An 18,468-nucleotide genomic window follows, 5' to 3' on the forward strand; every position below is an offset into this window, starting at 1 on the left:
ATTTTTACTTAAATGGGATCCACATCTGACCCCACATTATAAGTGGGTTCATGAGTTATCAGGGCACAAGTTATCGAAGGTGTGGTGTACATTAATTTTGTTGATGCTAGAAATGATCAAAATCACCAATGGCTATCAAAAGTTTGAAATTCATTTTCATCTAAATTAAAGCAGCAAATTTGGCAAATTAATAATTCAAAGTTTGTTCAGCTGTTTGCCAAGTTTCAGTACAGAGCCATTGACAGCTCTAAGTTTAATGTACTTTTTGAGGTTGAATTAATTTCATCATAGACTTAATTTCTACAGGAGGAAACATGCATCAGTACATAATTTAGCCATAAATAAATGAATTAATGATTTACAAAGAAAATTAATTCAGTGAAATGGGGAATTTTATTGTGCAAAACATTTTGTAGATAAGGGTAAAGACTGTTAAATGGGAGTAAGATCCATGATGGAAAGTTCCACAATGAATCCATTGTAAATGCTCTCTCAGATTGTGTCTTGGTGGCTTCTTGAGAATGGTGTGAGTTTTATAGAAACTATATAGAAAATCTGTTGTCAACTTCATATCTAGAATGGCTGAACCAGTTTTGATCTGTCTTGGTTGGAATAGATTTTTGGAACTCACCCTATCAGCATCTTATCAATGGAGGCTTCCATAGCAATGGTTTGGCTTCCTTAGCATCCATTAGAAAATCCTATCTTTTACTTATCCTCTAAATGGCTGAGCCAGTATCGATCAGAGTAGTTAGAAATGTGTCTTGGGACATGCTTTATCAAACTTTTATTGGATATGTTCCATAGCAGTGCTGTGGCTGCCAAAACAACCTTTTGGAAGAACTGTTTTCAACACCTTCTACATAGCAGCTATGCCAGTTTTGTTCAGACTCGGTAAGAATGCTTTTAGGATATTTGCTATCAACTTATAAACATGGTGGTGTCCCTACCAACTGTGTGGCTTCCTTAGCGACCAGTGGGGAAACCTGTGTTTGACTTTTCCTGTAGAATGGCTTAGCCAGTGTTGATTTTAAAAATTAGTTATAGTTGTTTCTTATGAAATGCCTTATCAGAATTGTGTTCAGCATGGTTCCTTTAGCTAAGGCTGGCCACCACGCATAGCCTATCATGTGCTGAAAAATGGTCTTAAACCCTACAGCAACAACAACATTACAATAGCCAAGATGGTATGAATGTCAAAATTATATCTGGTGCAGTTCTCCTAGTGATGAGTTAATTTCCTTGGTAACCATGCAGTAAACCAGTTTCCAACTTCGTAGGAATCTTGTATAGGATGTGCTGTGGTAGAATTTGCTGATGGAATGCTTTGAGTGCAAAAGAATGGCTTTCATATGAAAATTCTATTTTTAACTTCTCCGAAACTTGGTAGGAATTTTTGTTTGTTTGTGCTCCATCAGAATTTTGATCCAATATGGTATGAATGTCTCAGAGGATATCCTGTGCCAAAATTGAATTGTGGCAGCTCCTATAGGAACCGGGTGGAAAATTTACAAATGAGACTTATCTTGAATCAAATACAGCTGTTGTTACTGATATGTAGAAAAGCCTTTAAAAAAACAACTCTCTGTCCATCAGATAAAATTGTATAAGTATAGTTCTAGCATGAACAAAGTTCATATTCTTATGAAAGATGCCAGTACATTATCTAGTTAAGCTGAAGTTATTCAGAGTAAAAACACAGTTAAGCAGTATTTTTAACTACCAATTTCAACCAGATTTCTGGAAATTATCCTGATATGGGTGTCTTTCAAACCACATAGGCTGCCTTATTACTATTACATTTGACCATTAAACTAGTGTATGCCAGTTGAGCCTTATCAGGCCTTCTTGGGCCTCTTATTGCTGGATGTTTCAACTTGTAGTTGAAAGAAATCGCCCAGAAACAATGATGGATAAGGAATCATTCAACCATGATATAAAAATATCTCTCAAGAATATGTAGTTTTAAAATACTGTTTATGAAATATTTTTCTAAACATTTGTTTAAATGAGTTTATCTTTTTCTTAGAGAGGAGAAAGAGGAGATAATCCTGCCTTCTGGTGGACAAATGATTCAGGCCAGGAAATAAAATGGAATTTTCAAGATCTTTCTGAGAAGTCCAAAATGTTGGTATAAAAATATAATATAATTGTCATTCTTTTAATTTGGAATATATTTCACCTTACAGTTTAGCAAAGTTACAATTTTTTATATGTTTTTTATGGCCAACAACTATTGTAATTATATATATATATATATATATATATATATATATATATATATATATATATATATATATATATATATATGACCTTCAATGTTTGCTCATAAATTGTTTGATAAACAGCATTATGCATTTTAATGAAGTGGAAAGTATAACCTTTTTTTGCTCTCTACCCATGGTCATACTGTACATTGTTTTTACCAACTGTCTGAATCATGGAAAGAGAGAAAATGTAATATTGTATTTTGTAAATCATTGCCTTCCTTTCTTTCTGGTGTCTATAATCCTTGGCCTATGTATCTTTCCATCTTTCTGTCGCTCTCTTTATATATGCAGTCTATTTTTGTTTATCTGACACATTGTATTACCATTAAAAGAGTTGGATAAATTTTAAAGTGATTTTCAGATAAACATATGCAATTTATGAAATAGTTGGAAAAACAAGGCTCGCCTATATATCACATATTTTATTATTTTGTTATTTATGGTAGTATACTTCTCTGTGACAACATTTTAAATATTTATTGTTCCATGACAGTTCTTGCAGTGAGATAACTTGGTCATGTAGAATTTAGCATAATGCATTAATGCTGCTACCTTGCATCCAAGCTTGATCTTACTCAAAGAACTTGATCTCCTTATTCATAGAATATGTTCTCCTCATACATAGAACTTGATCTCCTTATTCACAGAATTTGATCTCCGTATTCACAGAATTTGGTCTCCTTATTCATAGAACTTGATCTCCTTATTCATAGAATATGATCTCCTTATTCATAGAAAATTGGATCCCCTTATTTGTAGAATTTGATCTCCTCATGCATAGATATTAGGTCCATTTTCAGACATGTACTTGTTTCTTCTGTTATTTTGTCCTTTTTCTTTAGTTTAGACCTGCTCATCTTTAGCTTATTTCTCTGTGCCAAATATATTCTTTGAGTTTAACTCTTTGTGTATGTGTGAAAGTAGACGCCCTTGTTAAGAGTGAAGCTTTGTTATTTTCCCCTGTGCCATGTTCCAACAGAACAAAAAGATAAGTTGCACTTGGAAAAACTAAATTGTCTTTGAGCTGTAGAGTTTCCTTATAGTACATGCATTCATCTACCATATATAAAATATATAGAAATTTGGGTTGCTTCAGGGTATACATAGAATTGCAATGGGTTTAATGGAAAAGTATTAATGTGAGAAAATTTGAAATCAGCAATAACACATTATATCGATTTGTTTTCCATTTATTCCAGTTATGCTAAAGCCCTGACTGGCCCTTGCAAGTTAAATCCAGGAGACAAGGTCATCGTAATCCTACCCAGGACCCCTCACTGGTGGCTTCTAAACCTAGCAGCAATCAGAGCAGGTGCTCAATAGTATAAACTCATTATATATTGCAGGGGAATCAAAGTCGGGGAATAATATGTGTCAGGGACAAGACCTGCTGAGATTTGGCACAAATATTAATTCCATGGGTTTAGATTACTGTGTCCTGTTAACACACATATTTTTTCATGTATACAAACAATAGAACTTGCAAGTATGGGCTTCACTTGATTGTTACTATGTGTGCACAGATGATGTAAGATGAATGACATTGTAGATTGCATATGGACTCATCTTCTCCAAGATTAAGATTTTTCATGCCATTGGTGAACTATCAGGATACGTGTGTTTGATGAGCAAGAAAAACTTGAAATATAGGTAAAACCCTTTATAATGTGATTGGTTATAACACAGTTCTGCTTATAATGCAATGGCAGCATGGCTCCCTAATTTTAATTTAAGGTGATCTCTCTTTTTAACATCCTAAATACATGCTCTCAGAAAAACCAGTTATTCTTATCCCTAGCAGATCTTTATTATTGTCAGTGGGCATATTTACCTCATCACTGTGTACTGTTTCCACCATATTGGCATGTATACAATTCAGAATATAAGTATATTTGATGTCTGATGAAATCCGGCGAACAAAACAAACGATATGATCAAGATGTTACCGTTAGTTAAAACTGATGACATTAAAATTTCAATGCACATTTTCTGTGGGGAAGTTTTTTGAAAAATTTCATCACCAGATTAGAAATGATAATTACAAGAATTGAAAACAAGGGAGCCCAGTTATTCTAAGCAAGTAAATGAATTCAGTTTTGGCTAGAAGTATGATTTGTAGCATACAGTAACATTTGGGTAACCACGTGGAAGACGCAATGGGAGTAAAAGTGCAACCATACTTTTTACTTTGATTTTACACAATCATAACTTAGTAAAAGTCATAATATGCATAATGCATTAAAGGAAAATTAATTACGGTGATTTGTGTAGAGATGGCACCAATTCATCCAGGAATTTTGTTGGGTTTGCCATCCTTTGCTTGAATTCATATAATTTTAATAAAATTTGAAATTAATTTATTTTAAACTATTGGGCTTGGACAAATCTTTTAGTGATCATTAAAAATTGGGTGTATTTTTTTCAGCTGATCTGAAAAATGTGCCTACTTGAACCTTATGATATTTTATTTATGTTTTATGGCTAGTGTTTGATTTTTGTAGTTGTGGTGGTGATCATAGTAGTTTTAATTGTATTAGTGGAAGAATCTGTTGCAGCAGCACTAGTAGATTTAGTTGTTTTCACATATTCATTTTGTTTTGACTTCACACGAAAATGGGCAAAAAGTTTTCATTTTGAAGAATCATAAATTGTTTATCTCTCTAGTCAGTCTTTTTTATTGTCATTCAAACTTAGAAATGTTCCAGCTTTTTCTTATCTGAACATTTTTGTGAGTGTACAATCTATAGGTTGTCATAGATTTTAAGTCTCTGAGAAGAGTAAGTAAGAAAAGAAACTTTGTCTCTTTAGGTATAATTCTGAGTCCAGGCACGACCTTGCTGAGACCCAAAGATATCAAATATCGACTTGAGGCAGCAGAAGCAAAGTGCATCATTACAGACAAATCATCAGCAGATAATGTGGATCAGGTTTTGTACATAATTTGTTTTAAATGTCAGTTATATAAAATGTCCTAACAGCCTGTATTAGGTTCTGTGGACAGTTCATATGTTGCCATGGGATTTTCTTTCAGTTGTGTTAAGTACATAAATAAAATCTTTTAAAACAATGTTTGAATATTAAGACACAAAATTATGATTTTGGCCCCAAAATACTAATGTCCTTAAATAGTGTGCAGCGACATACAGAAAATATGGTATTCTGAAACTCTGGATGGTTCAGCTGTTGCCATAGTATGTTCAAGTTGTATTTGGTATTTTAACCTCAGATAGTTCATTTGTTGTCATAGAATGTTCTTTGAGTTTTAAAGGTATTCTGGTAAAGTTATTGGCATAATGTGGTAATTGAGGATGAGGTAACCAGGGAACAAAACCTAATATTGCAGTATTTTATTAGTACCATATATATTCACATATAAGCCTGTTCGCATATGAGCCGACCCCAAAACTGAACAGGTATAAACACTAAAAAGCACATGACCTGCATATAAGCCGACCTATAACTCCAAGACATCTCAAGATGGACGAGGTAAGTTCTCAATGCATTTATTTAGGCAAACTTATATTTTTTAAAACTTAACATGTATACTTATCTCGAGGTTGGCATGCATGATTATTAAAAAGAAATGGTACAAACTTGTTTGAAAAGTAATTTATTTAATTTTCTGTTTTTTTATTGTTTCTGCCTAATTTAGATTTGTGTATAATCTGATTGAATGATGAAAAGAATTTAGCAATCGCAAGTTGCTGTAACACTACCTCTCCCTTTTGACTTGATTATTGTTTGTTTATGCATTATTGCATTGGACATTTTATATCAGTGCACCAGTAGCTATGTTTTTACTTTGCTTTGAAATTGTCAATACCTAACTAATTAAAATATAATCCCAGTGTAACAACACAATGAACAAACAATACAGTTCAATTCAGTGCTTGCAATTAGGCAACTGAACGTATTTACATCATGGCGCCACCGCATGTACATTGTAGGTTTGATTATGCACTGAAGTAAGTACATCCATGGAGTCGAATCATAGGCACCATTGTGCTAAACTTTAATGATATTTGCAAAATACAATAATAAAGTTTCAGAAATAATGCTTAAAAAATTATGCTAATACCATAAAAGCTGAGTTATTGTTTGCTTTGATGTAAGTGTCCTTACACCATGCCTGTCAACGTTTGCGTCAGGAGGGAAAAAAACTTACTGATTTTTGGGATCGCTCCACGCCTACCTCCTGATTTCATAATATCTTCCAATATTTGCAGAGAACTCCTGATTATTAAATTATGTCTTTGATTTTCATTTCTTCTGAACTAGAAAAGTCCTACATGTTTTGTTGTATCACCTGTGAATTATTGTTGTGACAAAATAATTACTATAAAGAATTCGCTTCTTCACTAAATAGAATGTTAAGTTTAAACATTATTCATGTAAATTAATGATTTTTTTTACCTAAAAAATAATACAGAAATAAAAATATAAACCAGAACAACAAAATAAAATACAACAATAAAATCGTCCACAATTAATTTCAGTCCCGAGAATGATCGCTACGAAGCTGTAACTCCATATGCTGTAGTGCCATTCCCATGAAAGAAATTTACATGAGTGAACACCTGGCATTTTTATACTGCATATACCAATGTTAATTACCATCATTAAATTAAAAGAAGCAATGAAAATATATACTACACAGCAAACATGTCCTCAAAAAACTAATTCAGAATGTTTTATAATAAACAATAGTAAATGCTTTACAAGTTGACAAAAAGGGAATAAGGTCGGATATACGAGAGGAAAATAGTTGCCACATGTACGGTACCATGAGGCTGGCTATTTTGGTACCTTTAGTTCAACAAAATTGGAAATCCTTTATTTGCCAGTCAATTGCTGGTACTTGCATAACACACAGTAGTGTAGAACATGGTTTCTTTGAATTACAATGGATGGCCAATCATTTTCACAAAATAGTTGCATGGATAAGGATTAACTTTTAGTTAGTGGTGCTGGCTTTCTTGCTTTTTTATTTAAGACTAATCTTTAGCTATCATGCAGTTTAACCACAGCTGACCAGAATATGAAAATAGGGCATGTCCCGGGGCAAAATAGGTCACGTCACAGGGAGAAATGGCGAGTCTTTTTGCGAATTTCATGCTTATTGGACCAGGAAGATCGATCAATATTTACTGAAAACAAGGCTTTAAAAATGCCATGAAAAACCTCCCGATTTTAGGCCCCAATCTTTATTTTTTTATTCAGTCTCCCTACTTGGCTTTTGAAAAGTTCATAGGTATGCCTTACACCCCATTTTACAAAACTACAGTAATCATGCTAATATTATGGAATAAAAGGCAATTACACATCAGTGTACTGGTATAGTTACTGGTCAAAATTCCCTCAACTGCTCTGGTGGCCTATTGGTTTGAGCATCTGCCTCAGAAGCGGAAGGTCGTGGATTTGATTCCTGGTAGAGTCATACCAAAGACTTACAAAAATGGTACAAACAGCCACCTTGCTTGGCGCTCAGCATTAAGAGTTTAGTGTTAGGACTGGTCGGCCTGGTGTCAGGATAATGTGACTGGGTGGGACATCATGCTACATGTCTGCAGCATGATGCCCCAGTGCTAGACATAAACTGTCACACCGCAGACATCATAGCAATATGACTGAAAAATTGTTAAAGCTACATCAAAATTCCAAATCACACACACACACACACAATTCCCTCTGATCACAAGCCAGTTTCAGGATTTTAATGATTTGCTGGCCTGTACTGCTGTCGCAAAATGAAATACAAATTTGCTGACTATCAACATAAGAGATGCAGAAACATCGAGGTCTGTGAATGTTACTTTTCGTTTTTATATGCCTATGTCTTAGGACACGGAAAAAATTATTGTTTCATGTCCGAAGATTTACAGCCATTACAGTAGTCAACAAAAAGACCTAAAAGACATGAAAACGTAAAGCATGACTTTAACTTTTCTGTCTGAAATGGGTTAAGTTATTGGAAACATTGAAACTTAAGACTCGTTTGCTTGTCACCATTTTATTGTCAACAGGGGATTCATTCGTTTCCCGCTGGACAAAGTAGACAGAATTCTGTCCCTTTTGGAGTTGCTGAGAGTCAAGACTTCTTCGTCACACTCACCTGTACTGATCTGTGCTGGAGACCTTCAGCTCCACTGCATACCTGGTTCCCGTTAGAAGATTTCATTTACACCTCCTGCACTTTGTCCTGTTGGCGAACTAGAGACCCAACAGGAAACCCGTAACAGTTAAGATTTCACTAGGATCAGATTTCAATCACCAATTGAGTTGGTGGGAAAATCTGGAATGGTTCTTGACCCCATCCATGCCCCACTCTCCTATCAGTTCATGGACACATCAAATTAAACCTGGGTACTCAATTTAAGCTGAAAGTGCTAGTAATTCAGGTTCATAGTCAGGGGAAGAATCTACTGTATACATAAACAATTTGTAAAAGAGGGCATTATTGCTTGCCCTACAGGAGTGCATCAACCAAGTAAAGATTTGCATTGTGATCTTCTCCACTGACAACACATCATTGGTAGCATACCTAAGGTATCAAGGAGGCACACACTTCTTTGAATGACAACTTCATAAAGTCATTACTTTTTAAGTATGTCATATTCCTGGCAAATAAAACATTTTGGTGAACATTTTGTCTAGGAGAGACAAGGTAGTCTCTGCACCTGTCTATGGCAGAGTCTATCTTCAGACTAGGGGGGAGCCTGTTGGTGGACTTCGTGCCAAAAGGCTAATCAACAAGTCCCATTTTACATTTCCACAATCCCAGAGTAGGGGGTCTGGGCATTTAATGCCTGAAGTGGGGTCAGCAGTTTACATCTAAAATTTATCCCATTGTGGATTAGTCTCCAATAGCTCCACAAAGCCAGGTCTCTACTGCTCACCTCAGTTTGTTAGCCCGTTTATGGCACCAACTATCATTGGACTTTCTGTTGCAGCAATGAGGTTGTCTTCTGCACAACAGTCCACAAATTCCACACCTTCATCATCAGCTCATCTGAAATGATCCATCTGCCTGGACAAACTTATGACCAGGTTGTCAATTGCATCATTCAGGCAGGAGTTTTCTGTATCCAATGCCTATGATGCCAACCTTTTGCAATTGGTGCAAATGGGAAGGTGTTAATTCTGGCTGTCCCACTATGAGCACAGTGGTTGATTTTCTTCGATTACTGTTTCGAGGAGATAGAATGAACACAGTGCCGGATTTTCTTTAATTCTTGTTCAAGGCGAGAGAATGCTCAGTATTTTTTATTCAGGAATGTTGGGCAACCCTATCATTAAATTTTATAAAAGTCTGGCCATGGTTTGGGTCTGCATATTTCCAATCTCATCAGGTATTTTGAGCTGCAGAGACAAGTGTCTAATTCACTAATGCCCAGATGGATGTTCTCACATGTGTTGTGGTCTTCGACAAAACTCCCTACAAACCTTTGAGTAAAGCTTTTTTTAGAGAACCTTACCCTCAGACTGTTTTATTGTTATCTTTAGTATCTGCAAGACAGTGGAGCAAGCTTCATACCACGTCTTTTGATAATGGCTGTTTAAAGTTCACTGGCAACTCAAGCTGGGTTCTTTCCTTTGTCATCCAGGGGTTTTGTTTAAGTAAAATCCAACTTCCTTCTTTAGCTCCTTTCCTTTTTGAGATCCCCAATCTCAGTCATTTTGTGCTGGGAATGATCAAGATCAGCATTATTGCACTCAGTTAGGGCATTACAATTCTTATTGGACATCAACATTATGCCATTCAGGGCATTGCAATTTTTTTGGACATGGACATTAAGGCACTCAGGGCGTTACAGTTCTTATTGGACATTGACATTATGACACTCAGGGCATTACAATTCTTATTGGACATCCACATTATGGCACTCGGTTAGGGCATTACAATTCTTATTGGACATCGACATTATGGCAGTCAGTTATGGCATTACAATTCTTATTGGACATCGACATTATGTTGTGTTGATATTCTTGTTCTAAGTATTTCAAGTATTACATTAAAAGCCTTATTTGTTCTTTGTATTTGTCTATAGAAATGACAAAGCAGACAAAATTATATTTAGAAAAATCATCAACAGTTTAGATTTTGTTGTTGTTTCAGGTTGCAGACTCCTGTCCATCCCTAGTCACCAAGGTACTTGTTGACACAGAGAAAAGGTAGACATAATGTATTTTTCTCATTATTATTCTTGCATCTGTGAAGTCGAAGTCATATATTGTAATGCTTTTGTGGAGTAGCATCTTATCCACATATATAAAAACGTATATAGTGAAATCCAGCTGTAAGACCCTTCCTTATAAAATGACCTTGGATAGAATATGATTGTGGGATGACTCCTGAAATGTTAGAATAAGTTCATCTAATTCTTATAGTACTGCAGAGTTTTTATCAGCTGCTTCCTGATAATGTCATGTTTACTCATAGCAATTCAACCATATTTTTCATCTGTATAATTCAAAATATAATCAATATCCTGAGCCTACATTCATATTATCACACACTCTAAGCCTTGAAATACTTATGTTACTAACAGTGACTTGTCCCTAGATATGATGTTCTCAATTTCTTCATAAAAATCATCACCAACATTAGTTTTATTTGCCATAATATTCTGAATAATTTTCACATCAGAAACACTGTCTACAAATGAACCATTATTATCTTCAGTGAACCATTGATGCACCCTTTCCCTTGACTGCATTAACACTCCAATGCCATCATAGCCTCTTGACCAAACTGTACTTATTATGAGGAAGAAGCATGTCATTTTGAGGTTAAAAGGTCAAATGTCAAGGTCACTGTGAATGTTAGAATAAAAAGGTTTCAGCACACTAACATTGATTCTTCATAGCAGACCTGGATCAAACTTTGTGAGGGACTGGCATATAAGGTATGAAAGAAGTCAGTTGATTTGGGGATGGAAAGGTCAATGTTCAGTGTCACTGACTAAAAAAAAATATGGTTTCTGCACAAATGTTTAAATTATTGATTATATACCTTTAACTAAATTTGTAGATGTCATATGTTGGGCAAAAAAGAAGTGTACTGATTTGGAATTCAGTTGGTAAAATATCAAGGTCACATTGCAAGAAGAAATATGTTTTTTGCATAATTTAGTCATAGACCACACAGCTTGAACAAAGTTTGCATAGGGTTTGCACTTGGGGTATGGAAGAAGCCTATTGGTTTAGGGGTAAAAAGGTCAAGATAATTGAGGCTTAATGAAAACTGGGTTTTGCAGAATAACTTTTGATCTAGAAGAAGTTCTTTTACTAAACATTGTGGATGGCTTGCACTTAGGATAACAAAGCAATATATTGATTCTCAGTTCTAAATGTCAGAAGTTGTCATAATGGTAAGTTGAATAAGAAAATAATGAGTTTCTACACATCAGTTCCAAAACTGAATAGGTTCACAAAAGGCACATAATGTGCCGTTTGCTGTACTCTTAGTTTTAGGTTTGATTTTCAGCTTGTAAAATCATATTTAAAAAAATAAGGTGATATTTCTTCAAAACAGTAGAACTTATTTACCTTTTCAAGGCTGAATGACTATCGAGTTGTTTGTTCAGTGCTTGTTTAATTGGAAAGGGAAGATAGATATTTTATTAATTATAAATTCATTGTTACTTTACCAATTAAAAGATTTAAACATTTTTGCATTATTTTTGGAGGGATTGGCACCAGTTTTGCTGATACATAAAAAATCATTTCAGGGCTGGTTGGTTGAGTCTTGTGGACCTGATAAATGCCTGTACATCAGATTTTAAGGTATTTCAGAAGAGAAACTAACATTATGAATAAACCTTGGTCTGACAAGTTCTATAAATTTTCTACATGAGCAGTGTCTTAATTATTTAATTATTTCACAGAAATACACCTAACCATTTTCTCTACTTTGATCTATTATTATTTTGGTAAGTAACAACATTTTACCTGCCCGTTTAAACTTTTCTGAGGCTGATTGATAAAAGTTTAATTTCAAGCTCCATTGCTATATGTAGATGTGACTTTCTGTCATATTTCACCATAAACGTTGTACACGGTATGCAAAATGATCAATTTAATTTTGTCCTGTTTGATTACTGTGTTAATTTCAGGTATTAATTAAATCTGTGTGCATGACTTTAATTCATTTCTTGATTTTCAATGTGATTCATAAAGCATACATTGCTCCATACTTTTAACATGCCCTGATATCTCATAATTCTGTTTATGCCACAGAGGCAAGTGTGGATACCAGTGATATCTTATAATCCTGTTTATGCCACAGAGGCAGGTGTGGATACCAGTGATAACTCACAATCCTGTTTATGCCACAGAGACAGGTGTGGATACCAGTTTTATTTACAGAAGAACAAAATAGGTTCCTGTTTGCCTAACATTTAAAAATTGTGGACAAAATTGGTAGATAAAAGCTTAATTTATGACTTGTTTTACATACTGTCACATTGCTTTCTTGAGAACCTAATTATGTGCTCACTTGGATTAATTTTGATAACAATTGAAAATGTAATGGTCCTTTTGTATAACACAAGATAATTAACAGTCATTTATTTCCAGCCAGTTACAATACATAGGACATACTGACATCACAGTAACGTCCATATATGGAGTCTAGTTGGTCTTAAATAAAAATGGTACCAATCTGTTGTCCAATATGGCCACCACTGCTACCATCTTAAGATCATGTTATTGCTTCCCCACCTGAATGGATGGTCACATTGACATGGGTTTCTTACTACAATACTTCTTATGATATTTAGTTGGTCCTACATGAAAATGCTGATGCTCAGAGATTCAGTATGGCTACCACAATTGCCATTTGGCAAAATCTTATTATCATTATTTCTAGATGGATGGTCATATTGACATTGCACTTTTCACTAGACAGCTTCATATGATGTCTAGTTGGTCCTAAATGGAAATGTGCAAATTGTCCTTCAATATGGCCACCATGGTGGCCAAATTGAAAATATTATCTCAATTCCTTCTAAATGGATGGTTAGATCAACTTCAGGTTTTCACCAATAGACTTTTTATGATCCTGAATCAAAATAGTTCCACCTGTACATCTGATACGGCTGCCGTGACAGCTGTCTTGAAAATATTGCAGTACTACACCCCTGAATGAATGGTTGTATTTACATGGGGCTCTCACCAAAAGCTCTCAAATTATGTGTAAATGGTCCTAAATGAAAGTGCTACCAATTTGACATCCAACTTGTCCACCACAGCAGATAATTTAAAATCGTATCTTCAAAGAGTATCAAAGATAGTATCACAACTTTGCTGTTAAAAGAAAGAACTGGTTTTATCTTGAATGTCTAAAATTTATATCACACAGTAGAGTGTCATCCCCTTCAAGGGACTCTTGTCTTGATCTGAGTCTAGTCTTCCTGGACCATGTTATTGCCATATGCCAACTGTTTCATTTGACCATGTAATTGTCATATGCCAACTGTTTCATTTATGGCACAGAGATAGTTGTACACAGCTATGTGCTGTTGACGAAGTGATTTTTAAAATTGCATTTGTAAGGTATTAACAGGTGTAGACATATTATTGAGTTTTGCTCTGGCAGTTTTAGTGTATACACAAAGCAGCACATTGAATTCAGTTTGTACTGGATCACACCTTTAGGTTGACCTCTTCCAAAAAATGTTCATGTACTTTAGCATTGATTTTGTCTTGTTTTTCTCTGCTCATGTATAATGACTTTCCAAAGGAGATATATATTCTGCTTTCCTCTGAAAATATATTGGTTGTACCCTCGTCAACTCTGTGTTATCAGTAGAAATATTTATGGCTACAGTATTAGGTTACATGGTAAACAGCACATCTCAGTAAAGGCATCAATGCCAAAATAAAGCTTTGTTTTATGTTTCAGAAATGTGCATGTGTATTCTGAAGAATTTTATTAAAGATTGTACTGTATATCATTGAAAACTTTAGCATTTGCAAAAGAAGCTTGAATTTTCCAGTTGCATTTTCCACAGTTAACTTGCATTTTGTGAGCATATGAACATTAAATTTGAGCCATGCATGCTTGACGATGCCTGTAATCTGCTGCAAAGAACAAAATTTATAAGTATGAAATATTTGCAGATTCGGAGAACTGACCATTCCTTCGCCAAAAAAACAAAAGTCCATGTTCATAATTATATAGTTATAAACAATGCATGTGGCCAATGAGCAATTTACAAAATTTGAAAAGCTCTTAATTTATAAATTTTATTACATGAATAAATTTGTAGCAATTTGGTTACAATGAAATACCATGTAGTATGTATTTGTTTGCTGGTGTAAAATTGAGCTATTTCATCCAAAATGGCATCTCTTAAATTTTGGCATGTAATATTTTAGTGATTGCAGATCTAGGAAGGTTATATTTAACCTGTAAGGGTAGAAATTTTGATGGTTTCTTTTCTGTAATCTCAAGTTCAAACCAAATAAATCTATACATTTTCCCCACAAAAATGTAAATATAATAGTTTAATTTGCAGTATTTTAGCATGCAAAACAAGTTCATTTTAATATGTATGTCTACATTTTTCAGTGCATAAACTCCCGTGCCTCTGACCCTATGACTGTTTTCTTCACCAGTGGGACAACTGGTTCACCTAAGATGACGGAGCATACCCATGGTAGCTATGGTTTGGGTCATCTCATCACTGCCAGGTATGTAAGTGTGCATTTTACTATCAGTATATACCAGTCAGCTCATATTCTGGTTGCAGAGCAACAGCTTCTAAAACATTAGTGATTTATAACAGAACATAGTAAGCAATAGTAATCACAATAATTTAAGAGGCTGACAAAAGTAATTCTGCATAACTGTATATCACAATTTTCTCATTTTTGTTTGGCACCACCCCATGCAAAATGTTTTCATGCCAAGCCTGCCACTAAGAGATGTGAACTTATACAGATCACCCCAATCATATATCAGGGTTTAAAGCCCTGTTCTTGAATGATGTAGGAGTTGCACAATACCATGCATGAACACATGCACAAATAGACAGTATAATCCATTTCATAAAACTATTCATGAACCCGCATAGGTAGGCAGTATAATCCATTTCACAGCACAATGATGGAACACACACATAGGTTGGCAATACAGTCCATTTCACAGCACAGTGATGGAACACACACATAGGTAGGCAGTACAGTCCATTTCACAGCACAATGATGGAACACACACAGGTGGGCAGTACAGTCCATTTCACAGCACAATGATGAAACACACACATAGGTAGGCTGTACAGTCCATTTCACAGCACAATGATGGAACACACATGTTGGCAGTACAGTCCGTTTCACAGCACAATGATGGAACACACACAGGTTGGCAGTACAGTCCATTTCACAGCACAGTGATGGAACACACATAGGTTGGCAGTACAGTCCATTTCACAGCACAATGATGGAACACACGGGTTGGCAGTACAGTCCATTTCACAGCACAATGATGGAACACACACATAGGTAGGCTGTACAGTCCATTTGAACCAATATCATGATAATTACCAAGTCAAGATTTAGGATTGAATGATAATTATGCAAGAATAATCAGATTTCTGTTTACGCGGGTTCTTTTGTTCTTTTATTGTTTCAGGTATTTTCTTGACCTCAGTCCAAGTGATGTGATGTGGAACTTGTCTGACACAGGATGGGCTAAGAGTGCATGGAGCAGCCTGTTTGCACCCTGGATTAACGGGGCATGTGTTTTTGTCCAGGATTCACCTCGATTTGACCCAACATTCACACTCAAGGTTAGAAAATAAGCATCATTTTTTGCTAATTTAGTTATTAAACTCTTTCAGAATTAGTTTGGCTTTTGGCTCATTAACAGAAACTGGAATATCAAAAGTCTCAGATGGGTAACCTGAGACAAATGCACTTTGTATTATGGTAAATTAGGAAGACTTATAAACACAGATATCATGCTGTATTGTAATGAGAAAAAATGTACCTATAAATGTTAAAAGTTTTGCATATATTGCAGTGCAGTCCAAAAATGAGTAAATTACTTTTTGGGACGCATGCCATATGTTCAGTTTTATACATTGTACCAAATAGATTTCCTTAACATACTTGTAATAGGGCCCATGTATTGCTGAGTGCATTTCCATCCAGTATATTTTGTTTTATTTAAGCTTGGATGGTGAAGGGTGTTCAATGGTTAGGTCTGTTATATGAATACGCCTGTCATCAGCAATGTCCGACCATGATTTTCTAGCAAAAATTTCATTTTAACAAAATTTACGAATCACCATTTTGCAAATTTTAATCAAATGAAAACTTCTGACCTTTTATTTAATTCATCATAGCCATGACTGCTTAGGAGTGTCTGCAAAGTGCAGATTGTTCTAAATCAACACTGCTATGCATAACTGCATCATTTGAAGTTATAACCATATATAAAAGTGTCTCTACTTAATAATCTTGTTTGGCTACTGATTGCAAAAATCTGTAGGTGATGCAGGTAGATGTCATATGCTTCAGACCGCATACCAGAGTAAAGTGCATGCCACTAACCTTCATTGAAATGCCAAAGTCCTGTAAATCCCCATTATGATTAACCATTGCTTCTTTAAATGAGCTGCAACAAATGTACATAGACAATTTAAAGGTTTTTATTGTTTGTTGATCTTTTGTGAAAATCCACAAAAACCTGTTAATGCCCTAATGTGAAATCATTTGAAATGGTGTCAGTGTAGTGGTTAAAGTATGTCGTTATCTTTGGAGTTCTTCCATAATGCCTGGGTTGAATGAGGTCTTTGCCATCATCTAATAAGTGGTTTTCCATTTTCAGATTTGATTGTCATTGCAGAGGGCCTGTATTGCTTGTTGAGTTTTTTTATGTTACCATTATTAAACCCATGCCTGGGGCCCTGAGTGGCCGAGTGGTCTAAAGCGCTCTCCATTACGGATCACTGCCATCTCACCTCTGTCTGTGTGGGTTTGAGTCTCAGATTCTGCTAATGTGGGTATGTGAGAAAGCTTGCCAGTAGCTTCTCGTGGGTAGGTGGTTTTTTCCAGGGTTTTCCCGGGTTCTTCCGCCACCATTAATACTGGCGGTCATGTATAGCCTATTGTGTGCTGAAAAATGGCATTAAACCCCACAACAACAATAAACCCATGCCTAGTCACCATCTGTTTGATGTGGTGCAGGCCTGTTATATCCTTTGTATATCAGGTTAATCTCTTTATGTCATCAGTGAATTAAGCATTTTTGTTGTCTTCAAATAAATTTATTTTCGTTTATGTATGAGTTAATTGTCTTTAAGTTTTATTCATTGGTATATGTATTCCATATTTACCTAAAGCCTGATCACAGCATGCTAATTCATACACAGAATGAGTGTTGTCATAGTTAACTGTACAGTTCTAATGTTACATTTGAGTCTGAAATGTATAGAAATGTCAAGTTAATTTTTAAACAGATAAATATAATGTTATTAATTTGCTGTTCATATGGTAACCTACATTTACATTTGATCTTTGAATATAATTGTAAATGTTTTATGATAGATGTATACCTTTATTGCTTTACAAAATTGCTCTGAGATTATTACAATATTGAACAACAAATAAAATGCATGTAACAAAACTGTTCATACTTTACCTTTTTAACCTGTTTTATGTTGACCATGAAATATGGTAATCTTGAACAAACAATGAGAGACCACTTGTCAAGAGGTCACCTTTTGTTGGCAGAAGGGACGGTATGACAGGCAGCATGCTTTACTATATAATATACCTACCTGAAGGCCATCAAGGTAATGCAAAGGCAGTCAAAGTAATACATTATGAATATAATATGATTTTCTGTTGACTCATTAATCAGTTGTTGTAGGTCATTAGTAGGATAATCTTTGCTGGGAAATTTTTTGTTGAATTCTTTGAATACTTCCAACCATGTAGATTTTCACTGAATTAACCTTCTTGCCTCATTTCATCTGCACAGATGCTGGAACAGTTTCCAGTTACACACTTCTGCACAGCACCCACTGCCTTGAGACTGTTGGTCAAACAGAGATTAAGGGACCGCAAGTTCAGAAAACTGAAAAGGACCTTCTGTGCCGGTGAACCTGTGGTATAATTATTATTATTCCATTATTCAACACAGTATTCTTTCAGCATGAATATTGTTTTATATTGTAATGGTTATTTC

General features: G+C 35.1%; 1 protein-coding gene across 5 annotated transcripts in view; it reads left to right on the top strand.

Moving 5' to 3' along the window:
- LOC149802780 (acyl-coenzyme A synthetase ACSM3, mitochondrial-like) overlaps positions 1-18,468 on the top strand; it is a 93,370-nt gene that overhangs the window by 8,133 nt on the left and 66,769 nt on the right. For all 5 annotated transcript variants that reach the window (XR_016420091.1, XM_089952208.1, XM_089952207.1 and 2 more), the window contains exons 3-10: positions 2,030-2,127; positions 3,470-3,582; positions 5,079-5,197; positions 10,387-10,442; positions 12,002-12,056; positions 14,845-14,966; positions 15,907-16,063; positions 18,262-18,390. Coding sequence is in view for 4 of the 5 variants with exons in the window: in XM_089952208.1 (XP_089808334.1) it covers positions 2,030-2,127; positions 3,470-3,582; positions 5,079-5,197; positions 10,387-10,442; positions 12,002-12,056; positions 14,845-14,966; positions 15,907-16,063; positions 18,262-18,390 (849 nt within the window). In the remaining variant the exon portion in view is untranslated. The remainder of the gene's footprint in view (positions 1-2,029; positions 2,128-3,469; positions 3,583-5,078; positions 5,198-10,386; positions 10,443-12,001; positions 12,057-14,844; positions 14,967-15,906; positions 16,064-18,261; positions 18,391-18,468) is intronic.

This window comes from Sinohyriopsis cumingii, chromosome 3 (genome assembly GCF_028554795.1).
Source record: "Sinohyriopsis cumingii isolate HCF-2022 chromosome 3, ASM2855479v2, whole genome shotgun sequence".
NCBI classification, from domain to species: domain Eukaryota; kingdom Metazoa; phylum Mollusca; class Bivalvia; order Unionida; family Unionidae; genus Sinohyriopsis; species Sinohyriopsis cumingii.